Source organism: Melanerpes formicivorus, unplaced genomic scaffold (assembly GCF_026170545.1).
Source record: "Melanerpes formicivorus ecotype bairdi unplaced genomic scaffold, bMelFor1.0.p_v2 SCAF_80, whole genome shotgun sequence".
Lineage (NCBI taxonomy): Eukaryota > Metazoa > Chordata > Aves > Piciformes > Picidae > Melanerpes > Melanerpes formicivorus.
Genome location: NW_027142432.1, coordinates 2,071,717 through 2,096,270, shown reverse-complemented (window position 1 = coordinate 2,096,270; position 24,554 = coordinate 2,071,717). Strand labels below are relative to the sequence as shown.

General features: G+C 56.6%; 1 protein-coding gene across 1 annotated transcript in view; it reads right to left on the bottom strand.

Moving 5' to 3' along the window:
- Positions 1–8,638: 8,638 nt before the first annotated feature.
- The window catches only part of LOC137454319 (zinc finger protein 850-like), a 103,856-nt gene continuing 87,940 nt past the window's right edge, over positions 8,639–24,554 (bottom strand). The window contains 1 exon segment of the mRNA XM_068164370.1: positions 8,639–9,795. Coding sequence (XP_068020471.1) covers positions 8,810–9,795 — 986 coding nt within the window. The 3' untranslated portion in view covers positions 8,639–8,809.

Here is a 24,554-nt window from a genome sequence, read left to right as displayed (position 1 = left end):
TCTGAACCTTCCAAGCTGCACTTTGTGGAGGTTTTGGTCTCTCTCCACTCCCCAGAAGAGCTCCATCCTCTCTGAAACCACCCTTCAGCCATGTGCACACTGGGCTGGCAGTGCCCTGAGCCTCCATTCAGCAGGCTGAAGCAGCCCAGGTCCCTCAGCCTCTCCACAGAGATGTCAACCTCCATCCTGGCAGATCTCCTCTGCACTCTCTGCAGTTCCTCCCTTCTCCATCAGGCTGCAGAACTTCACACCAAGACACCAAGCATCCAGATGTGGCCACAGCAGAGCTGACTTTGGGGGCAGGACAACTTCTGTGTCTGGGTGGCCCTACTCCTCCAGCCCAGCCTAGCTGCAGTTGTCCTTCTTCCCTGTGTGCAGGGTTTGTTCCATCCCAGGGCATTTGGAATGGTTCCTGCCAGACCCTATGGTGCATTTCTGACTAGGGATGGGACACACTAGAAACCCCAGCTCCAAACAACAGGCAGAAAGTTTGTACTGGGATGGGGCCCAGTCTGTCAGGGAGTGGGTAAGGGGATATAGGTTGTAGTGGGAGGAGACACAGATGACTGGTTGGAGGGCTTCAGGTGGTGTAGCCTTTAATGAGAGTGTCCTGGGAAGGAGTCCTGTTATGGTTGTTATTGATATTTAATAATTGGCTACATCAGGGTAAGTTTAAGCTTGAGGTGAGGAGAAAGTTCTTGCCAGAAAGAGGAATTGGCCACTGGAATGTGCTGCCCAGGGAGGTGCTGGGGTCACCATCCCTGGAGGTGTTTAGAAAAAGATTGGATGTGGCACTTGGAGCCATGGTTTAAGTGCCAGGGGGTGTTGGGTGGTAGGTTGGACTTGATGATCTCTGAGGTCTTTTCCAACCTGGGTGATTCTCTGTTTCTGTGATTAGAAGGTGAAGGGAAAAGTCTGAACACAGCTGGTGACCAAACCAATGTCTGGTGACAAACCCAAGAGATTCCAAAACATGTAGTGTAAGGTGAGGAGAACATCTCCTGCCCAGCTGATGGAATGAGAAACTCAGGAGTCTCCCAAAAGCAACAGAAAGAAGGGAAAAGAACCTCAGGAAAGTCTTGCTCAGTATTGCTCTATGAAATGCAGACAGGCCTTAGGCCTGGTCCTTGAAATGGGAGCTTAGGAGAAGACAGAGGCTTAGGGCCTGCTCTTGAAGGTGACCTTTGCCCCAGCTCTTCCCAGGGAGGTCCTTGCTGTCCCCTCTTCTGCTCCCTCAAGCAGACCAGCACTCACACATGCCCTGCACTCTAACAGCCATGCAAACAAAGGTGAACAAGCTCAGGGTTATTGCTCCAACCAACTTCTTGAGACTGAAGCCCAAGGCAGGAATCCACAACCATAGCCAGGCCCAGAGCTCTGAGAAGCCCCAGGTGGTGTCTTCCTTTTGCACTTCATGCAGAATCTGCTTGCTTCCCATATCTCACTGATCATAGAATGGGCTGGGCTGGAAGGGATCTCCAAAGGTTATCTTGTCCAACCTTCCCAGGGACAGCCTCAACTACATCAGGTTGCCCAGAGCCCTGTCAAGCCTCTCCTTCAATATCTCCCATAGGACCCCAACCGCCTCCCTGGGCAACCTGTTCCAGTGTTCCACTACCCTCATGGTTCAGAACTTGTGCTGGCTCCTACTTCCTGCACAATCCTGCTTTGTTCCCATCTCTCACCCATGTCTATGGATGTCCTTCCTCTCTGATCCATGGAAACACAACAACTTGTGTTCAGTGCTGTGCCCACTCCTCCTTCTGAGGCAAAGACCATGCCTGGAGCCATTCCCTCCTGAGCAGCTATTTCTGCAACCTGTTTCACTCCTCCCTGGGAAGCTGATCCTGCACCTGCAGTCCTATTCCAGAGGACTGGGAGAGCAGAGATCTTCACCATGGCCTTTTCTGCTTCACTTTCTCCTGAGCAAGGCAGAAAGCATCAGGCCAAGCTGTGCCAAGCAGAGGCCCTTTCCTTTGCAGCATTGTTTCATTTGTGCCATTTCACATCTCCTTGGACCCAACTTTGAGCCTCTCACTGATCAGCCACAGTTGTATTTGGGAGCACTGCCCCAGGGTCACAGATTCCTGACCAGCTGAGGGGTAATCTTTTCCTGCCTTTACTGCCACATCTCCAATACTTTCCCTTTCCTCCTGGTGCTGTCCACCCTGTGTGTTTGTTCCTCATTATGGGATGGTGACAGCCTGGATGGATGCACAGCCTGAGTGTTATTCCCTCAGAGGTGCCTTGGCTTCAGGCAGTCAATGTTTGCTGATCAGTTAGGTTGCATCTCTGGACACATTTGGAATGTCTCTTCTTTGGATCAGGAGCCTCTTCCATCCCCATCCTGTGCTTCTAGTTCTGGATTATCCTTCAGGGAAGTGTTCATCCACAAGCTCAACAGGAGCCACCAGTGGGCACTTGCAGCCCAGAGAGCCAATTGTATCCTGGGCTGCAGCAAGAGAAATGTGGTCAGCAGTGCCAGGGAGTTGATTCTCCCACTCTGCTCCACCCTGGTGAGACCCCACCTGGAACTCTGTGTCCAGTTCTGGAGCATCTATTACAAGAAGGACCTGGAGGTACTGGAAGGTGTCCAGAGAAGGGCACTGAGGATGAGCAGAGGGCTGGAGCTGCTCTGCTATGAGGACAGACTGAGGGAGTTGGGACTGTTCAGTCTAGAGAAGAGAAGGCTCCAAGGAGTCCTTCTTGTGGCCTTCCAGTATCTGAAGGAGGTTACAAGAAAGCTGGGGAGGGACTTTTGAGAATGTTGGGTAGGGATAGGACTAGGGGGAAATGGAGCAAAACTTGAAGTGGGGAGATTCAGATTGGATGTTAGGAAGAAGTTCTTCCCCATGAGGTTGGAGAGACACTGGCACAGGTTGCCCAGGGAGGTGGTAGAAGTCTCATCCCTGGAAGATTTTAAGCCCAGTCTGGATGTGGCTCTGAGCAACCTGCTCTAGTGTGAGGTGTCCCTGCCCATGGCAGGGGGCTTGGAGCTGGATGATCCTTGAGGTCCCTTCCAACCCTGACAATTCTGTGATTCTCAGTATGTCCAAGAGGTATTATCAGGTATTGGAATTCCAGTGAATGCCCTCCGCCCTCAGCCCTTCCTTAGGGTTCTCAGGGCAGTTAGTGCACCCCCAGCAGTTGCTCTCATCAGCTCTCTGTGTTGTGCTGTGTCCATCCAGAATGGACATTTGCTACCAAGGGCTTTCTTTCTAGATTCAGGTGACGAGATTTTCAGTTCCCTTTCTCCTTCTCTTCAGTCTGGTGTTCCTTCTCCTGCACTAGTGCCTGCTGGGACAGGATCCATGTGATTAAGAGGAACCCAGTGGCAATTTCTGGGGAGACTCAGATTCACTGGAGGTGATCTGCACCACACAATGTCCAGAGCAATGTGAACCCTACAGCACTCAAGGGAACAAATAATTAGAGAGCAGCCCCATGGAGGACCTGGGAGTTCTGGTGGGCAGCAAGTTCTGCATGGGACAGCAATGTGCCCTGGTGGCCAAGAAGGCCAATGGGATGCTGGGGTGCATTTGGAAGAGTGTGGCCAGCAGATCCAGGGAGGTTCTCCTCCCCCTCTACTCTGCCCTGGGGAGGCCCCACCTGGAATATTGCATCCAGTTCTGGACTCCCTAGTTCAAGAGGGACAGGGACCTGCTGCAGAGGCTGTGAGGATGCTGAAGGGACTGCAGCACTGCCTGATGAGGAGAGGCTGAGAGGCCTGGGGCTGTTTGGTCTGGAGAGGAAAAGGCTGAGAGGGCATCTGATCAATGTCTATCAATATCTGAGGGCTGGGGATCAGGAAGCAAGAGGCAGGGACAGCCTCTGCTCACTTGTGCCCTGGGAGAGTACAAGGAGCAATGGATGGAAACTGCAACACAGGAAGTTCCACTTCAACAGAAGGAAGAATTTCTTTACCGTAAGGGTGACAGAGCCCTGGAACAGGCTGCCCAGAGAGGTTGTGGAGTCTCCTTCTCTGGAGACTTCCCAGCCCTGTCTGGATGTGTTCCTGTGAGACCTGCACTGGATTCTATGGTCCTGCTCTGGCAGAGGGACTCAGAGATCTCCAGAGGTCCCTCCCAACCCCTAATATCCTGTCACCTGTGACTCTGTGAATTGTCACAGGTCTCTGAATCCAAAGGAGATCCCAGCAGGAAATACCAAGGTTCCAGCTACAAATCCTGAAGTCTGAGCTTCATCTTCAAGGATCCTTCTGAAGTCACCTTCCACTGCCCCCTTGGGCTCTTCTGGGTTCTCAGCTAATGCATCCATGGGGCAAGTCCAGCTGCCTTCAAAGCAGTGTAAGTTGTTCACAGAAGCTGAGAGGCTCTTTCCATTTTGCTTGGAGAGGCTCCTGATTGTCATGGGTTGAGTTGACTCTGCTGCTGTTATCCAGACCATGCTGCAGCCATGCCAGCCTCAGAAATGAAAGTGCTGGCTGGAGCAAAGGATGATGGGGCTTCAAGTTCAGATTGCAGCATGGGAGGCTCCCTGTTCCAGTTGCTGCTTCTGGGTTCTGGGATTTTTTGGGTGTTGGCTGCTCTGCTGGGATGGCAGTGGGACAGGGAGAGGTAGGGGAGCAGCTCCCTGGTTTGGGCTTTTGCCTTGCTTGCTGCTGCTTGCTGCTGCTTTCCACTGTGCCTTTTCTGCACACAGGCTGAGGTCACTGTACTTTTGTATTCTGATGATCTGATTTGCTCAGGAAACTCTTCTCTCATTTGTTTCTGTATCAACACAAAGAGGTTTTGTGTGGTGTTCTTTTCCCCTCAGTTCTGTGTTGGGGGAGGCAGAGAGGTTAAGCTGCTGGGTCAGCTGGACCCACTACATTCCTTTTCTGATGCCCAACATGGGGCAGGAAAGCAGCTGCCTTAATGAGGGCAGATTTTGGCAGGACTGAGGTAACAAAAAGAGAGGAGAAGAGGATTCAGTTAAGGCTTGAGGCTTGTCAGCAGAGTTTGACTGAAGTTTTCTTCCCTGTGGTGTGTTCACATTGTTGATGGATTTGCTTTCAGGGGGCTAATGAGCTGCAGTCCTGTTTGTGCTGCTGCTGGTGCTGTTAGCTTAGGGCAATGGCTCAGAGCTGTGCTGTCCACTGCTGGGCATCTTGCTCTGGTTTCATCCAGAGCAATACAGAACACTCCCAAGGAAACCACTGTGAGATCTGCCCAGATGCTGGATACTGAGGAGTGGCAGGGGGTGGGAGAGGGAAGGGGCAAATTCTTAGACTGGTGGCCACCTCTGGTGCTTTGGAATTTCAGCCCTGAGCAAGTGCAAAATCCTCTCCAGCTGGGGAAAGGTTTGGGAAAAGTCTGTTGTCAGCCTGGGAGTTCCTGAGAGACAGAAATCACTGCAGTGAGCTTGGGCCTGGCCCATGCTTCTCGAGCCCTTCTTATCTCTGTGCAGAGGGCTCAGGGGCAAGAGAAGGTCTCTGGTCCTACAGACAGTGCCACAGGCATGGCAGCTGTGTCAGAGAAGCAGCCTGTGCCAGGATCAGCTGCCCCTCATAGTGAATGGTGCTTATGACCAGGATTGTGCCCCAAATATTACCAGAACATGCTTCTGTGTGTGTGACTCAAGCCCCCTTTGTCCCCCCTCTCTTCTGCAGTCAGTGGGTGTGGACCTTGGCACCACTGAGTCCAGGACAACAATCTGCCTGGGCATGTTTCCACCCCTATGGCAAACAAGGCCCAGGCTACATGTTTGTTTACCCTGTTTCCAGCGTGTGCTTATGGTTATTTGGCAAAGTATCAGTTGATTGGTTAATTATTGTGTTAGCAGTGGGTGCTGACTGGAGCAGTATTCTTTGGGGCAAATGGTAAATAGGAGTTGTTTGGTAAACAAGTGCCCCCCACGCTGGTGTCCGTGCCTATGCCTGCGTGCGTCTCTGTGCCGCTACGGTCCGCCTCGCCCGGGACTTGAAGCAGCTCCAGAAGGCCTCGCTGCACATTGCCACTGTTGCCCGGCTGGGGGCAGTGCCGTGCAGCGTGGGGTCAACTGCCGCATGAGCCATCGCCACGGGAGGAAACCATGGCAGCCCCTGTGCACCACCGGTCCTGAAGCGCTACAGCCCCCAGAGCGGGGAACCTTTGCCAGGTGCTGCGCTTCGTGGAGCCAGCGGCAAAAGCCTCTGAAGCTTCCCCTGGGAGGCTCCAGGACCTTTGTGCTCTGGGAGAAGCAGCAACCCTGCGGCACAGCCACGCGGTCGGCGCCGTTCTCTAGTTCCTCATGAGGGCACAGCCGTGCCGCGCTGTCAGGACTCTAAACACATCACCAAGGAAAGATTTCATGAGGTTCTCAGCTCGTGAGGAAGCCAAACCTTTGCTTTATAGAATTTGGGTTCAGGTAGTGCTGAAACTGTCCTGGGTTGAGGGTTTGCCGGTCACCGACCAACCCCTCCCCCACTGCTTTTCCAATCAGTTTCAACTCTAAATTCTATAACTCATTTGGTTCCTCTGAAGTGCCCAGGCACAAACGTTCTGCAGAGGTGGTTCCACCAACCCAATACTGCTACCTGTGAATAGAAACTAAGTCCCCTGCTGCATAGTTTGTATATCAATAGACTACCAATATATCTATTCATTGATATCCTTGCTGCTCATTCCCGAGGGCACATCTACAACACTCCTGTAGGGAAAAAGAAGCCTACAAGGAAAGCAGCTGATCCTGCAAAGGACCAGGAGGGATCAGGGTCCCCATGGGAACAAGAGAAAGAGCCTGGGCTGCTGGCTTGGTTCTTATCTCTGGCTTTGGAAGATGGCCGAGGACAAACAGTGGATGAAACAAGCAGCAGGCCCCAGCAAGGCAAAGGAAATCTCTGCTCCTCTGTCCAGGCCTGTGTCTCAGCTGTGAAGGAACTGTCCCAGGAGTTCCATCAGCTCCAGTAGAAGCTTTTATTCCCCACCTGTACAGTCCTGTGTTTCAGCCATGAGAAGCAGCTGCTCCCCTGTCCAAGGGAGAGAATCTGGGAGGCACACAGCACAGCACACCCTCTGCTTTACTTGTGTGACCATGGGGAGGACGTGACCAAGTGGAAGGGAAAACCCAATCCAGTCCTGGCTGCAGGAGTCTGTGACTTACAGGGGAATTGTCCCCCCAGAGATGCTGCCTCAGTGTCCACTGGGAAATGGCCGAAGAAGAGCAGGGAAGCTGAAATGGCTTCTGGTCCTCCTGAAGGACTCCCAAAGCATCTTCACGAGATGCAAGGGACCCAAGGCAAAGTTAGAGGGGCTCTGCCTCCAACCAGATGGAGGGGAGAGACAAATTGGTTTGTTGGATCACACAGAACCAATGGCCTGGCAAGTTGAACCCATGAGAGGATAAAGCTTTAGTAGATACAGGTGCCCAGAGTGCTCTGACACCATCAAACTATGAGGGGTGGAACCCATCTGTGTTTCTGGTGTGGCAGGAGGATCCCCACACCTGGATGTGTTGGAAGCTGAGTACTGGGATGCAAGCCACAATTTCCTTTCGCCTGGAGGCATGGAAGGAGTCACTGGACTCAGACTGCCCCAGAGCTGGAAACACAGCCCCAGCATTTGCAGCATTTGGACTGGGCATCGACTGATCCAGACTGTGCTGGAACAGAGTGGAGCTGCAGAGCACCTGCAGTGAACAGCTCTCTGGGTACTGCAAAGAAACCTCCTGTGGAGTGAGAATGGACAGTGCCTGAGGTGTGCTGCTGATTGCTGCTGGGCATGGTGCAGGTGGCACAGAATGAGGGCTTGGGAATATCAAAGGTTAAGCTGAAAGTTTGCTGCCATTACTCCACACCATCCTGCCTCATGCCACCTTCCCAGGGACAGTGCTGGCTGGAGCAAAGTACTACAGGGCTTGAAGTTCAGATTGCACTATGAGAGGCTTCCTGTTCTGGTTGCTGCTGTTGGGTTCTGGCTCTCAAATGCTGGCTCTTTGCTGAGGGGGAGGGCTGCAGGGGTTTAACTCCTGGCTGCTGCTGCTCACTGCTGTGCTTCTTTCTGCAAACAGCCTCAGGTCAGTGTGCATTATGGGATCTCCTTTCGATTCAACTCTTTTGATCTTATCTCAAGTCCTTATCTCAACCCAGAGGGGTTTTTGATTCGTGTGTGTTATTTTTCCCTCCCTTCTGTTTTGGGGAGGAACAGGCAGCTTAACATCTTCTTAGCCCTTCAACCTGTTCCAGCCCCAGAGTGGAAAGCCAACAGAAGCTTTCTGAGTTCTTCCAAAGATCTCCATCAGCTTCCCCCTACACCCTCCAAAGATCTCAAAAGTCAGTCCCAGGACCATCCAAATCCCAAACGCCTAAGATCACCTGAAAGCCCTTGAAGAATGCCTCTGAGATGCCCCTCAAGACTCCTCTGAGAAACTCATTTTCCCCTCCCTCAACTGGGCACACAGTTCTACCCCATCCCTTGGGAGCAAATGCCCCAAAATTCAGGCATTGAGGCAGGGATATCTGAAATAAAAGCAAACAGACAGGATTTGGGTAACTTTTGGGTTTTATTGAGACAATTGGTCAATGGACAGAGGATTTCTTCCCCCAGGGAGACACAAAGCATTGGGGAAGAACCAGACAGACCCTGGCAAAGCCCTGCCCAGCTCCACTGGGAGCTGGGAGCTCCAGCTGTGCCAACTCAGCACTGTAATTGTTCTCATTAGCAATAATTAGTGTTCAGAAGGGCAGGAAGTGTTTGTTGCTGCTGGTGTCCCCAGTCCCTGAGAAGTGCAAAGGAAAAAGGGATGATTTTGGTTCTGGAAAGGCCCTCTCAGAGGGGTCACGGTTACCCAACAGATTCTAGGTGGAGTTATGCCTCCCCTCCAGTGCAGGCTACTCTCTGGTGCGGGTGCAGCGGTGCTTGCTGAGGGAGCGCTTCTGGGTGGAGCTTTTACCGCAATCAGCACAAGTGAAAGACTTCTCACCGGTGTGGGTGTGGCGGTGGCGAGTGAGAATGCCCCTGTGGCTAAAGCTCTTCCCACAGGCATCACAGGTGAACGGTTTCTCACCAGTGTGGGTGCGGTGGTGAACAATGAGATGATCCCTGCGACTGAAGCTCTTGCCACAGTCAGCACAAGTAAAAACCTTCTCACCGGTGTGGGTGCGGCTGTGAGAAATGAGATGGTCTCTGCGGCTGAAGCTCCTCCCGCAGTCAGCACAGGTGTAAGGCTTCTCACTGGTGTGGGTGCGATGGTGGTGAATGAGAGTACTCCTATGTCTGAAGGCCTGGCCACACTCAGCACAGGTGAAAGCCTTCTCACCGGTGTGGGTGCGGCTGTGAGCAATGAGATGGCCCTGGCGGCTGAAGCTCCTCCCGCAGTCAGCACAGGTGTAAGGCATCTCACCAGTGTGGGTGTGGTTGTGGTGAATGAGAGTGTCCCTAAGGCTGAAGGCCTGGCCACACTCAGCACAGCTGAAAGACTTCTCGCCAGTGTGCACACGACGGTGCTCCGTGAGGTCTGCCTTCCAGGTGAAGCTCTTGCCGCAGTCGGTACACCTGTACGGCCTCTCACCACTGTGGATAAGTTGGTGCTGGATGAACAGAGTACTCGTGGTAAAGGCCTTGCCGCACTCAGCACAGGGGAAGAGATGCTCTCCAGTGTGGATACGGCGATGGATGGTGAGAGTGGAGCTCTGTTTGAAGCTCTTGCCGCAGTCCCTGCAGTTGAAGGCCTTCTCACTGGTGTGGGTGAGGTGGTATCGCCTAAGAGTAGAGAGCTGCCTGAACCGCTTGCCACAGCTGTCACAAGAGAAGGGCTTCTCTCCAGTGTTTGTGAGGTAGTGCCGGGTGAGATGGCCGCGCAGAGTGAAGCTCTGGCCTCAGTGAGCACAGGTGAAAGCTTTCTCTCCCGTGTGGGTGCGGCGGTGCTTGATGAGCTCAGAGTTCCAGCGGAACCTCTTGCCGCAGTCACCACAAACGAAGGGCCGGGTGCCAGGTTGTGGGCAGTGGTGTTTCACCAGCTCTGAGCTACCTGGGAAGCTCTGCCCACACTCAAGGCACTGATTCAGCTCTTTGGGTGACACTGAGGGACCTGCTCTGGCTTCATCCTCCTCCATACATTCCTCCCCCTCATCCTGGTCATCTTCATCATCATCATTATCCTCATCTTCATAGTTGTCATTCTCAGCATCATCCTCCGTCTTGTCCTCTTTTTCCTCCCCATCCTCCTCTACTTTGGGACTGCACATTGGCTTCTCCAACTTGATCTCTGGGTGCTGCTTCTCCTCCCAGCTCTTGTCTGGGTCCTTCTGTGAGGCCGTGCTGTGGCAGGAAGGGGTCACAGCTCTGTGTCGTAGTTTGGGCTGGGTGCACTCTCCTACAGGGGTGTTTCCTGTGTCCAGAAGTCCAGCCCAGTGGGTGGACACAGGGAATTAGGTTATTTCCTACCATGATCCCTTGCACCACTATAAGTTTTGCGGCGGGGTCTGGCACTTCCTCTTTTCTTCCTCCTCCGTCAGTCGGTAACATGGGGGAGAGATCTCCTGGCTTTGGGCCTTGCTAGGCCCAAGGCCACGGAGGGATGGGCAGTCTCAGATCTGGCCAGCTGAGACTAGCCTAGCAATGGGAGGGGGAAGAAGGAGCCCTGGGGGTCTCGGGTGTACCCTCAGGTAGGGATGGGATTTCTCTGGGTCTGTTTTGGGTTCTTTTCTCTCGTCACTGTATTTCTAGTTTTTTTCCTGCACGCACTCACTGTTCTATTTAAACTTTCCATCACCTTTGCAATCTGTTTGTTTGAGTCATTATTTCTGCGCGTGGTGGGGAGGGGGTCTGCCCCAACCCATTACACTCTGCAATAGGGAAGATGGAAGCACCTGAGCCCAGGACCTCAAACCCTCTGATCCTGCCTGGGTCATGACAGTCCCTGACTCCCAACACCCAGCTAGAGGAGAGAATGCAGAGGGGACCTCAAACCTTCAGTTTCTGCCACAGTGTGGGCACAGACCTCCAATACCTGTGCTGAGACCCCAGGTTCCTGTGATCAGTGCCCTGAGGTTCCCTGGGGCTTACAAGTGGTCCCACTCTCCTCGAGCCTGGTGGCATTGGCAGGGTGTTTCCTGGCCCGATCTCTCCTGGCTCAGGCAATGGAGGCAGCAGCATTGACCAATGAAGACCAAACCACCTTCAACCTTCTCCCACCAACCACCACGTCCAAACCCCTAACATCATCTCCTTCCACACAACTGACTCCCACAAGCCTGGGGAGTTACTAAACTCCAACAACTGATGTGCCTCAGAACCCCTGGAGGGGTGAAATGTGGTGGGCAGGAGGAGGTGGAAGAGGCTGGGAGGTGCCCTGGGACTCTGGGATGCTGGGAGCTGGGGTCCTGCTGTTGCCCCACTCTGGGTTTCTTATCTGCAGGGCTGCTCCAAGGGACAGATCTGCAAACTCTGCTTTTCCACAGCACACAGGGGCAGGGATGATGGAGAGAGGACTCAGCCCCTGACAGAGAGAAGCAAAGGGCTCAGAGGAGAACACTGACCTGCAAAGGATGGCTCAGCACTGCCCAGGACCAGGCAGCACAGCTCAGCCTTCCTGGGGGCAGCTCCCAAGCCCAGCAGCACAGCCACAGCACACAGCCAGGGCTGATCAAGATGGCAGGCCTCAACAAGTGCAGACTCAGCTCCTTGCCCAGCACACAGCCCCCAGCACACAGCTGCAGGCCAGCACCACAACACAGCTGCCTCCACACAGCCTCTCCCAGGCCTTGCCTAAAGCTTCCTCCCACTGTCTGCCCAGGGCTCTGCTGCCTGCAACTGCCTTTGCCAGCAGATCTTGCTCTGGACCCAGCTCTCCTCCCTGGCTCTGCCCCCACCCCACACACTCTGTGCTCAGCTCTGCCCTGCACACACCTCTCTGCTGCCCACTCCCCAAGGGAAGATCACAGCAGCCCTCAGGACACACACAAAGGAAGCTTCACGTTCTCTGCAGATGCAGCAAAGGGGGAAGGGACTTGGGCAGCTTCTCACTAAACCTCTTCAGCCCTCACTGGGATGCTGGAGGAGTCTCTGGCTCCTGCCCAAACCTCACACCTCCAGCACCCTTCACACACCTGCAGCCCAAAGAGACTCACTGGAAAGGGTTTGGCTTCCTTCTCTCCCTGACCATTTCTCTCAGCTTGCTCTTTGCAGATCTCCTGGAGCTGCCACTCCACATCCCCAAGAGAAAAATGAGGTCTCGTGGGAGGGCACAGTGCCCATGGGCTGCTGTTCATCTCCCAGCTGACACAGGCAGAGCTGCAGCACAATTCACTCCTTTCACCTCCTAAAATGCTGCCAGATTCTGCCATTTCCTGCACACTCATTTGCCACATGGGACCTGGATCCTCTCCCCTTTTTGGGGGGGATGAGGCCTAATTCCTGCCTGGCCACTCCCAGGCCCTTCCCTCAGTCCCAGCTCATCCATGTCCCTGCTGCCTTGGCTGTCCTTTGGCGCTGTGTCCCTCACCTCCACTGCCACTGCAGCTGGAAAGGTGGAGTGGGAAATGCTGTGGCTGAGGAAGCATCTAAGGAACTGGGCTGGAAGCAGCAGCACAAGAATGGAAGGGGCCTGAGACTGAAGGCTGGGATCAGGTGGAGGGCTGAAAGAACAGCACCAAGCCAAGGGGGGCTTACAGATGAGGGCTGGGGAGGGACCCTGCAGACACCTCAGGCAGCAGCTGATGAGAGGAAGGGGAGTGAGACCTCAGGTGACTCCTGCCATGGGGGATGGCTGGGCTGTGTGGCTAGGAGCCCTGAGTGCCTGCTTGGGCTGTGCTGCATGTCAGGAGGGGATAGAGAACTGTCCTGAGCCAGGCAGGGTTTGGGACTTTGAGCCTCTGGGGTCAGCTGCTGCCAGCACCATTGGAGGTAGGAGCCAGGCAGAGCCACACAGCTGCTGAACTAAACCCTCCCACCCCCTGCAGCCTTCACCCTCCATCTCTCCATCCAGTGCTCCAGCTCCACTCACTTGCTGCCCTCTCAGAGTCCCCAGGGTCCTACAACGTCACCAGGGCTGATCTACACAGCCAGCAGGGCCCAACAGAAGCCCCTGGATGAGAGCATGGATGAGGATCCTTGTTGTCGGTGTAAGGCACTGGGATGTCTTACACCAGAGATCAGAGACCTCCAGAAGGGACAGCAGAGTCCAGAGGGACACCACAAAGTGTCATCTAGCTTAGTTCATTCCCACAAGGCCTGCACCCACTCTCTACAAAGGAACAGCTCAGGATCACCAACCTCCTTTGCCCTTCCTCTCTGCTCCCAGGAACAGCTTCTGGGATCTCTCTCTGCAGAGGAGCTTTGAGGCCTTGGCAGTGCTGCCAACTGCGGCCTGCAGCGGCCTGGCTCACCTGGGAGCTGCCTACCAGAATCTGTAACTGCAGCTCTTGGGTATGGGGGAGGAGGGGCAGAGAGGTATGGGGGAGGGGGAAGGCATTTGGGGCCTGCGGTTCTGGCCTGCTTTGGTGGAGCTCTGGAGGAAGCTTTGGCCTAGAGAGGTTGCTTGGCTCCCGTGGCCCAGGCACACTATGGATTGTTGTGGATTGGATGCTTTGCACTGTAGGATGCAGCTCTGAACAGCACAGCCATGGAAACTGCCCAATTCTATCCAACCCTCTGGGCACAGCTTGGCATCAACTCCTTTCACAAGGCTCAAAGAGAGCCTCTCTGCCTCCTGAAACCTAAGGCAATACCCTGCAGAACAAGTTGGAGGAGCTCAAGGGGACAAGCTGCAGAGGGGGCCCAGGGCAACCTCCTGAGCTTCAACAAGAGCAAGGGCAGGGTCCTGCCCCTGGCCTGGCACAATCCTCACAATCAGGACAGGCTGGGGGAGGAGGGGATAGGAAGCAGCCCTGCAGAAAAGGACTGCGGGGTGCTGCTGGACAAGAAGCTGGACAGGAACAGACAGAGGGAGCCTGCAGCCCACAAGGCCAAGGGCAGCCTGGGCTGCACCAAAAGCAGCATGGCCAGAGATGGACAGAGGCCATCCTGGCACTTGGCTCTGCTCTGATGAGACTTCACCAGCAGCACTGCAGCCAGCTCTGGAACCCTCAACACAGGAAGGACAGGGACTTGATGGAGAAGGCCTAGAGGAGGGACACAAAAGTGATCAGGGGCTTGGAGCAGCTCTGCTACCAGGACAGGCTGAGGGAGCTGGGAGTGATCAGCCTGGAGAGGAGAAGAGAAGGCTCTGTGGAGACCTAGGAGTGACCTTCTAGTACCTGAAGGGGACTACAGTAAGGCTGCAGGGACAGCACCAGAGGCAATGGCTTCAAACTAGAGCAGAGCAGATTGAGATTGGAGGTGAGGAACAAGTTATGCACCAGGAGGCTGCTGGAACACTGCAACAGGTTGCCCAGGGAGGGGCTTGAGGTCCCAGCCCTGCAGATGTTCAAGGTCAGGCTGGACAGGGCTCTGGGCAACCTGAGCTAGTGCAGGATGTCCCTGCTGACTGCAGAGGGGCTTGGACTGCAGCACCTTTGCAGCTCCCTGACAACCCAAACCACTCCAGGATTCTAGGAGTCTAAGGGCAGCCTCCAGGGAGAGCAGGAAAAAGATGAGGCAGAGGAGGACAAAGAAGAGGACAAGGAGGAGGAGAACCAAAATCCCTTCCAAACTGCTCCACAACTCTGCCAAATTCCTGGAAAGCTCTTCCAGCTCTGCAGAGTTCATTCCAAAGAGAGCTGAGGGAGTTGCTAGGCTCAGGGATGTCTTGCACACTCAGCACAAATGCTCCAGAAGCTTTCCAAGTGCCCTCAAAACCAGCAGCACAGCTCTGCTGCCACACAATGCCAGGCTGCAAGGGACCCCAAGGCTCAGCTGCTCCAACCTTGCCAGCTGACACTGGCCTGGAAAGGAGCTGGCCCAGCCCCCTGCCAAGCTGAGCCTTCCAACTCTGCCCTGCAGGGCAATCCACCACTGCCCTGGGGAGATGATTCCAATGGCTGACTGGCAGGGAAAAGCTTTTGCCTCTGCAAGGCACTGTGCCACTTCAGCTCAACTCTTGCAGCAGCTCTTTGAGATCTGCCTTTGGAGCATCACAAACTCTGAAGCACTGCAGTGAAAAGCAGCTCAGCTTCAACTTCCAACTGGCTGAACTCTCTCATTTTAAATTCAAAGAAAGGGTCAAGCTCACACCCAGCCCACAAGTTCACACCCAGCCCCCATGCTCAGAGCCAGCAACTAAGTTGAGAACATCCAAATCTCAGAGCCAGATCAAAAGGGTAGAACCAGCTCCAAAGCTCAGATGCAGTCACCATGATCAAGAACCAGTAGCAAATAAGCTCAGAACCACTTCCCAAGATCAGAAGCAGCTCCCAAGGTCAGAGCCACCTCCTAATCTAAGACTCAGCTCCCAAGCTCAGACCCAGATCAAGAGTCCAGGACCAGCCCCCAAACTCAGAGCCAGCCCCCAAGCTCTAGAGCCAGCAAATAAGCTCAGAACCATTTCTCAAGCTCAGACCCAGCTCCCATGTTCAGAAGCAGCTCCAAAGCTCAGACCAGGCCATCAAGATCAGGCCCAGTCCCCAGTCTCACTCAGATCAAAATGCAGACCCAGATCTCAAGCTCAGACACAGCTACCAACCTCAAGAAGACAAACTCAGACCCACTTCCAAAGCTCACAGCCAGCCCCCCAGCTCACAAGCAGATCTAAAGTGCAGAAACTGATCCCAAGCTCAGATGCAGCTACCAGCAAGAACCAGCTAAGAACCAGCAAATAGGCTCAGACCCAGCCCCCAGGCTCAGAGCCAGTTCCACAACTTTGCTTATTTCAAGTTCCCTTCATTGCACTTCTGCTAAGTGTCCAAATTGAAGCATTCAGAGAATGCTTTGGGCTGGAAGGGACCCCAAAGAGCAGACAGCTCCAAACCCCTGCCATGCCCACAGACACCTTCCACCACACCAAAGGGAGTCTGCAGCTGCCCCCAGCAGGGGGATTCAGCAGCACAAGGAACCCCACCAACCCCCCACCTCAACCCCACCTGCGGCCCCGCAACCACACACACCCCTCCCAGAACAGCACAGACAACGCTCACCAACCCTGCACACCTCTGCCCTACCCCACAGCCCCCCCCACGATTTACCCCCAACACCGCAGACCCCCACAGCCACACAGAGGTTCCCACAATCACAGCAACACCCCCCCAAACTGCACAGGCCCCAAGCGCCAAGCTTGCAGAGCAAATCTGGACCTCACAGACCCACCCCCACCCCATACCCCACATATCTCCCCCGTATCCCACGGACCCAAACCACATATCCCCAGAAGCCCCCCAAACAAACCCCACCGATTCCCCCTAGATCCCCGCAGAGGCTCCCCGCCCCAGCCCCACAGACTCATACCCAACAAACCCTTCCACAACACAAGTGACCCTCCCGACCCCTCGCAGCCCCCCAAACAGCATGCCCTGATCCCCACCCCATGACCCCCAACTCAGTCCCACAGACTCCCTCACCCCACCTGGACCCGGGGACAAGAGCGAAGCAGAGAAGGAGAAGGAGGAGGAGAAAGAGCTCAGCGCACAGGGAGCCGCCAGCCCCAGCAGGCTGCTGGCGAGCAGAGAGCGCTGGGAGGGAGACCCCGGCCCGGCCCCTCCGGCTGCTGCGGCCACGTGTGACAGGTAGCGGAAGCAGGAAGCAGTCTGGAACAGAAGCCCCGCCCACGGCCGGGCAGCCTTAGCCAATGAGAGGCGGTGGGAGCGCGGCAGCTCCTCCCCCTGGGCGCTGCCGAGGCACAGCCAGGACCTGCCACTGCCGGCCGCGGCCGCCATTGTGGCTGCCTCCTGGCAAGAGGCTGCGGAGCGCTGGAGCAGTGCCTGGGCTGTGCGCGCAGACAGCGCTGTCGCGATAGAGCTGCGGGGTCGAGAGGTGTGGCGGGGCGGGAGGGGCTGCGGGGCCGGGGAGCGCTGGGGGCGGCGGCTATGGCTCAGGAACCTATTTGTGTCTCTGCCCTGCACAAGCGCTCTGGGCTCCTCCAAACCCCTCCTCAAACTTCCTCCTGCGGCCCCAAGTCCTCTCTCTCCAGCCTGCAGTCAGAACTTTCTTCCTGAGCTGCGTTCAGCTCACAGCCTAAGGGAAAAAGCTCAAAGCCAACCTGAGACCAAACCAATCTGAGTGCAACCCGAGAGAGGCTGCTGCGAGGGCTGGAGGCAGCCCCAAGATGTTCCGCAGCAGGCAGTAGGAACCTGGGGACTCCAACACGAAGGAAGGAAAGAAAACCACAAGGCTGAGATCTGCACGCCCCGCGCAGCGCCGCGGCCCAGCAGCTCAACGCTCCCCGGCTCTCAGCATGCCCCGGGGCCCACCCAGACCCTTCCCCGCTCCGCTGCCGCCGCCCACAGCGCTCCGGCACCGCTGCCGCTCCCTTGGGCACTGCAGTTGGCTCTCTTGGCTCTGGGGGGAGTTGTACAGCTCAGAGAGAGGTGAAGCTGATCCATAGCCATCAATATCCCCATGGAGCCCTTTGCATCGCCCCAGCACACTCCCACCCCCAGTGCCAGTGCCAGCCCCGCCTGGTGCTGAGTGCGGGCAGCAGGGCTGGGATGAGAGTTGCACTCTGGACCCCGTCCCTCCCGGCCGCTCTCTGACACCTCACCGCCCCCCCCCATTGCTGTCCCAATGCACATCCTGCACAGCACAGACTGCAAACAGCCAAGAGCTTCAGGAGCCAACCCCGCGGCCCCCAGCACCGCCAGCACCCCCCTGCCCCTGGCCAAAGCCAAACAGAACAATTCCTCACCCTCCCCGAGCCTGCCCCAGCCCCACGGAGCCCCCTGCCCCCCCGCGCCCCTCCCGACCCCCAACTCCACACACGCCCCCGGCAGCCCCACGCGGCCAGAGCCTTCCCCGCTGCGCTGCCGCCGCCCTCAGCGCTCCCCGGCCCCCTCAGCCCCTCCCGCCCCGCCGCAGCTCACCAGCTGGCAGCTGCCGCTCGCCCGCCAGCACCTCCGGCACTTCTCCCGTGCTCCGGCCCCGCTGCCGCTCCCCACGGGGCAGCAACAATGGCGGCCGCGGCCGGCAGGGGCAGCTCCTGGCTGGGCCTCGGCAGCGCCCAGGGGGAGGAGCTGCCGTTCGGTCGGCGCTTCTGATTGGCTGTAGCCTTCCGCTCGTGGGCGGGGCTTCTGTTCCAGCCTGCGGCCTGCTTCTGCTCCCCGTCACACGTGGCCGCAGCAGCCGGAGGGGCCGGGGCGGGGTCTCCCTCCCAGCGCTCTGTGCTTGCCAGCAGCCTGCCGGGGCCTCCGGCTCCCTGTGCGCTGAGCTCTTCCTCTTCCTCCTTCTGCTGTTCTGCTTCCCCCTTGTCCCGGGGTCCAGGTGGGGTGAGGGAGTCTGTGGGGCTGAGTTGGGAGTCATGGGATGGGGATCAGGGAATGCTCTCTGGGGGGCTGGGAGGGGTTGGGAGGGTCACTTGGGTGAGGGAAGGGATTGTGGGGCAGGGGTCCTGGGGACTGGGGGGGGAGCCTCTGCGGGGATCTAGGGGGAATCGGTGGGGTTTGGTTGGGGACTTCTGTGGATATGTGCTTGGGGGTCCGTGGGATCCAGGGAAGATCCGTGGGGTACGGGGTGGGGGTGGGTCTGTGAGGTCCGGGGGAGCTCTGCAAGCTTGGCGCTTGGGGCCTGTGCGGTTTGGGGGGGGGTCGCTGTGGTTGTGGGGACCTCTGTGCAGCTGTGGGGGTCCGCGGTGTTGGGGGTTGTCGTAGGGGGGGCTGTGGGGTAGGGCAGAGGTGTGCAGGGTTGTTGAGCGTCGTCTGTGCTGTTCTGGGAGGGGTCTGTGCGGTTGTGGGTCCCCGGGTGGGGTTGGGGTGGGGGCTCGGTGGGGTTCCTTGTGCTGCTGACTCCCCCTGCTAGGAGGTGGTTTTCCATGGATTCTCTGAGTCCTTGAATTTGAGCTTGGGATCTGCTTTTGACCTTAGCTGCTGGTTCTTGAGCTTGGGGACTGGATCTGAGCTTGCAGCTGGTTCTTGGGCTTGGGAGATGGCTCTGAGCTTAGGAGCTGGGTCTGCACTTGTGATCTTGGTTCTGGATCTTAGGGGCAGGCTCTGGGCTCAAGAGGTGGTCCTTGAGCTTGGGAGGTGATTCTGACCTTTGTTGCTGGTTTTTGATCTTGGGGGCTGGCTCAGCTTGGCTGAATGTGAGCTTGGGAGCTGGGTCTCACTTTTGATCTCGTTCTTGAGCTTGGGGGCTGGCTGTGAGCTCGGGAAGCTGTTCTGAGCATGGGAGCAGGTGGTGAGCATAGGAGCTGAGTGTGAGCTTTTCACCTGCCTTGAATTTACAATGTGAGAGGTTGGGTTCTGGGTCTGGATTTTGATCTGGGTCTGAGCCTGAGGGCTGGGTCTGCACTTTTGCGCTGCTGCTTGCGCTTGGGAGCTGCATCTGAGCTTTGGAGCTCTGATATGCAGGGTCGGTGAGCGTCGTCTGTGCTGTTCTGGGAGGGGTCTGTGCGGGTGTGGGGCCACGGGTGGGGTTGGGGTGGGGGCTCTGTGGGGTTCCTTGTGCTGCTGCCTCCCCCTGGTGGGGGCAGCTGCAGGCCCCCTTTGGCTGCTGCTGTGTTGCAGGCGGTGCCATTGGTGGGCTGCAGGGGCTGTCCCTGGCCCTGTGTCCCTGTGTCCCTGTGCTGGGGGCTGGGCTGGCAGCAGAGCTGAGGTGGCAGCGGCGCTGTGGGGGCTGCTGTGTGCAGGAGAGGTGGTGGTGAGCGTGGGGTGTGGCTTGCAGCAGAGGCTGCTGTGGGGGTGTGTGGGGGAGCCCTGGGGGTTTGGAGGCTTTGTGGTGGCAGGTGCCGGGCGGCTGCTGTGCTGAAGGGCAGCGGCTGGGCTGAGGGCCAGGCGCGGGGGGGAGCTGTGGGCAGGCTGTGTGCTGGGTGCCGTGGGGGTGTCAGGCGTGGGTGCTGTGCTGAGCCTGAGCTTGGGAGCGCCTGGGGCTGGTGTCAGCTGTGGGGCAGTTTGGCTGTGCTGGGGGTGGTGGCATCCAAGGCCTCTGTGCTCTGCAATCTCTTGAGGCACAAAGATTCCCTGGGGGATTGCAGAGTGATTCTCAGTTTCTCTGCAGGCCTCCTGAGCACAGAAAGGCTCAGGGCAGGAGGAGCTTTTGCTGTGTGGCTGCAGGCTGAGAGCTGTGCAGAGCTTTTTGTCAGCTGTGCTGGCAGGAAGCATGGTCAGAAGCAGACTGCTCTACTGCAGCTGCTCTTCCTCTGGGGAAATGCTTGCTGGCAGGCAACCAAATGAGGCTGAGCTGTTGAGTGTCTGTTTGTGGCTGAGGAAGTGCATTGACTGGGACTGAAAGTTTTGGCTTGGGCTGGGGGCAGCCTGTTGTTGATGGTTTTGTTGGTGAGAATTCCTGCAGCTTCCTTGGAGGAGCTTCAGCAGAAGACAAAGCAATTCCCTTGCTGCTCTTTGCTGTGCAGTGAGCTGGGAAGGGAAGGAAATGATTGCTGCAAGTGAGCAAAGCAATTGCAGTGCTCTGCAAGTCTCAGCAGTGCTGTGGGCAGCAGGGCCAGGACAGGGATTGTCCTCCAGCCCTGGGGATGCCACCCCTGGAATGCTGGGGTGAGTTTTGAGCCCCAGACTCCAAGAAGGACTTTGAGGTTCTGGAGCAGGCCTAGAGAAGGGCAATAAAGGTGGGAAAGGGTCTGGAGAGCAGGGCTGGTGAGGAGCAGGTGAGGGAGCTGTTCTTGAGCTCTGGGCTCGGGGGCTGGCTCTGGGCTTGGGATGTGGTTTCTGACCTTAGTTGCTGGCACTGAGCTGGGGGCTGGTGTTTGCACTCAGGGGCTGGCGCTGACCTTGGGAAGTGATTCTGTCCTTAGTGGCAGGCTCTCGGGCTCGGGGGCTGGGTCTGAGCTTGGGAAGTGGTTCTGGCCTTAGTGGCAGGCTTTCAGGTTCGGGGGCTGGGTCTGAGCTTGGGAAGTGGTTCTGACCTTAGTGGCAGGCTCTCGGGCTCGGGGGCTGGGTCTGAGCTTGGCAGCTTATTCTTGAGCTTGGGAGCTGCTTCTGAGCATGGGAGCTGGTTCTTGAGCTTGGGAAGTGGTTCTGACCTTAGTTGCTGGCTCTGAGCCTGGGAGCTGAGTCTGCACTTTTGATTTGAGTGTGAGCTTGGGGGCTTCTGACCTTAGTTGGTGGTTCTTGAGCTAGGGGTACTGGTGCTGGGCTCTGGAAGTGGTTCTGGGCTTGGGGTCTGTGTCTGATCTTGGGTACTGGTTCTTGAGCTTAGGAAGTGGTTCTGACCTTAGTGGCTGGCTCTGATCTCAGGGGTGAGGCTCTGGGCTCAGGAGATGATTCTTGAGTTTGGGGGCTGGCTCTGATCTCAGGGGCTGGTTCCTGAGCTTGGGAAGTGGTTCTGACCTTAGCTGCTGGTTCTTGAAGTTGCAGGCTGGTGCTGGGCTTGAAGGCTGGTTCTGGGCTTGGGAAGTGGCTCTTGAGCTAAGGAAATTGGTTCTGACCTTACTTGCTGGTTTTGGGTTCAGGGGTCAGCTCTGGGCTTGGGGGTTGGTTCTTGAGCTTGGGAAATGTTTCTGGGCTTGGGGGTTGGTTCTAGAGCTCAGGGGCCGGCTCTGAGCTCAGGAATTAGTTCTGGGCTCAGGGTCTGGGTCTGAGCTCAGGAGCTTGTTCCTTGAGCTCAGGGCTGCTTCTTGGGCTTGGGGGCTGGCTCAGGGCTCAGGGGCTGGTTCTTAATCTCTGGGGCTGCCACTGAGCTCAGAGACTGGTTGTTGAGTTTAGGAAGGGTTTCTGACCTTAATTGCTGGTTCTCAAGCTCAGGGGCTGGTGCTGAGCTTGGGGTCTGGTTGTTGAGCTTGAGAAGTGGTTCTGAGCTTAGTTGCTGGCTCTGATCAGGCCCAGGAGCTGCATCTGCATGTTGGATTTGAGTGTGAGTTTGGGGACTGGTGCTGAGGTTTGGGCTTGGTACTGGAGCTTGGGAAGTGGTTCTGATGTTCACTGCTGGTTCTTAAGCTCAGGGGCTGGTGCTGGGCTCAGGGTCTGGCTCTGGCCTTAGTTGCTGCTTCTTGAGCATGGGGGCAGGCTCTGAGCTGCAAGAGTTGAGCTGAAGTGGCACAGTGCCTTGCAGAGGCAAAAGCTTTTCCCTGCCAGTCAGCCATTGGAATCATCTCCCCAGGGCAGTGGTGGATTGCCCTGCAGGGCAGAGTTGGAAGGCTCAGCTTGGCAGGGGGCTGGGACAGCTCCTTTCCAGGCCAGTGTCAGCTGGCAAGGTTGGAGCAGCTGAGCCTTGGGGTCCCTTGCAGCCTGGCATTGTGTGGCAGCAGAGCTGTGCTGCTGGTTTTGAGGGCACTTGGAAAGCTTCTGGAGCATTTGTGCAGAGTGTGCAAGACATCCCTGAGCCTAGCAACTCCCTCAGCTCTCTTTGGAATGAACTCTGCAGAGCTGGAAGAGCTTTCCAGGAATTTGGCAGAGGTTTGGAGGAGTTTGGAAGGGATTTTGGTTCTCCTCCTCCTTGTCCTCTTCCTTGTCCTCCTCTGCCTCATCTTCTTCCTGCTCTCCCTGAAGGCTGCCCTTAGACTCCTAGAATCCTGGAGTGGTTTGGGTTGTCAGGGAGCTGCAAAGGTGCTGCAGTCCAAGCCCCACTGCAGTCAGCAGGGACATCCTGCACTAGCTCAGGTTGCCCAGAGCCCTGTCCAGCCTGACCTTGAACATCTGCAGGGCTGGGACCTCAACCCCTTCCCTGGGCAAACTGTTGCAGTGCTCCAGCAGCCTCCTGGTGCAGAACTTGTTCCTCACCTCCCATCTCAATCTGCTCTGCTCTAGTTTGAAGCCATTGCCTCTGGTGCTATCCCTGCAGGCTTTGCAAAGAGTCCCTCTGCAGCCTTACTGTAGTCCCCTTGAGGTACCAGAAGGTCACTCTTAGGTCTCCACTGAGCCTTCTCTTCTCCTCTCCAGGCTGATCACTCCCAGCTCCCTCAGCCTGTCCTGGTAGCAGAGCTGCTCCAAGCCCCTGATCATTTTTGTGTCCCTCCTCTGGGCCCTCTCCATCAGGTCCATGTCCTTCCTGTGTTGAGGGCTCCAGAGCTGGCTGCAGTGCTGCAGGTGAAGTCTCAGCAGAGCAGGGCAAAGTGCCAGGATGGCCTCTGTCCATCTCTGGCCATGCTGCTTTTGGTGCAGCCCAGGCTGCCCTTGGCCTTGTGGGCTGCAGGCTCCCCCTGTCTGTTCCTGTCCAGCTTCTTGTCCAGCAGCACCCCCCAGTGCTTTTCTGCAGGGCTGCTTCCTATCCCCTTCTCCCCCAGCGTGTCCTGATTGTGAGGATTGTGCCAGGCCAGGGGCAGGACCCTACCCTTGCTCTTGTTGAAGCTCAGGAGGTTGCCCTGGGCCCCCTCTGCAGCTTGTCCCCTTGAGCTCCTCCAACTTGTTCTGCAGGGTATTGCCTTAGGTTTCAGGAGGCAGAGAGGCTCTCTTTGAGCCTTGTGAAAGGAGTTGATGCCAAGCTGTGCCCAGAGGGTTGGATAGAATTGGGCAGTTTCCATGGCTGTGCTGTTCAGAGCTGCATCCTACAGTGCAAAGCATCCAATCCACAACAATCCATAGTGCGCCTGGGCCACGGGAGCCAAGCAACCTCCCTAGGCCAAAGCTTCCTCCAGAGCTCCACCAAAGCAGTCCAGAACCCCAGGCCCCAAATGCCTTCCCCCTCCCCCATGCCTCTCTGCCCCTCCTCCCCCATACCCAAGAGCTGCAGTTACGGCTTCTGGTAGGCAGCTCCCAGGTGAGCCAGGGAGCTCCAGGCCGCAGTTGGCAGCATTGCCAAGGCCTCAAAGCTCCTCTGCAGAGAGAGATCCCAGAAGCTGTTCCTGGGAGCAGAGAGGAAGGGCATAGGAGGTTGGAGATCCTGTGCTGTTCCTTTGTAGAGAGTGGGTGCAGGCCTTGTGGGAATGAACTAAGCTAGATGACACTTTGTGGTGTAGCTCTGGACTCTACTGTCCCTTCTGGAGGTCTCTACTCGCTGGTGTAAGACATCCCAGTGCCTTCCACTCACCACAGGGATTCTCCTCCATGTTCTCATCCAGGGACTTCTATTGGGCCATGATGGATATGTAAATCATCCCTTGGGATTTTGTGGGGACCCTGGGGACTCTCAGGGCAGCAAGTGAGTGGAGATGGAGCACTGGATGGAGAGATGGAGGGTGAAGGCTGCAGGGGGTGGGAGAGCTTAGTTCAGCAGCTGTGTGGCTCTGCCTGGCTCCTACCTCCAATGGTGCTGGCAGCAGCTGACCCCAGAAGCTCAAAGCCCAAAACCCTGCCTGGCTCAGGACTGACATCCCTGACATCCCCTGATCCCTTCTGACATCCAGCCCAGCCCAAGCAGGCACTCAGGGCTCTTAGCCACACATCCCAGCCATACCCCATGGCAGGAGTCAGCTGAGATCTTACTCCCTCTCTGTCCCCCTTGCTCTCATCAGTTGCTGCCTGAGGTGTCTGCAGGGTCCCTCCCCAGCCCTCATCTGTAACCCCCCCTTGGCTTGGTGCTGTTCTTTCAGCCCTCCAGCTGATCCCAGCCTTTAGTCTCAGGCCCCTTCCATTCTTGTGCTGCTGCTTCCAGCCCAGTTGCTTAGATGCTTCCTCAGCCACAGCATTTCCCACTCCAACCTTCCAGCTGCAATGGCAGTGG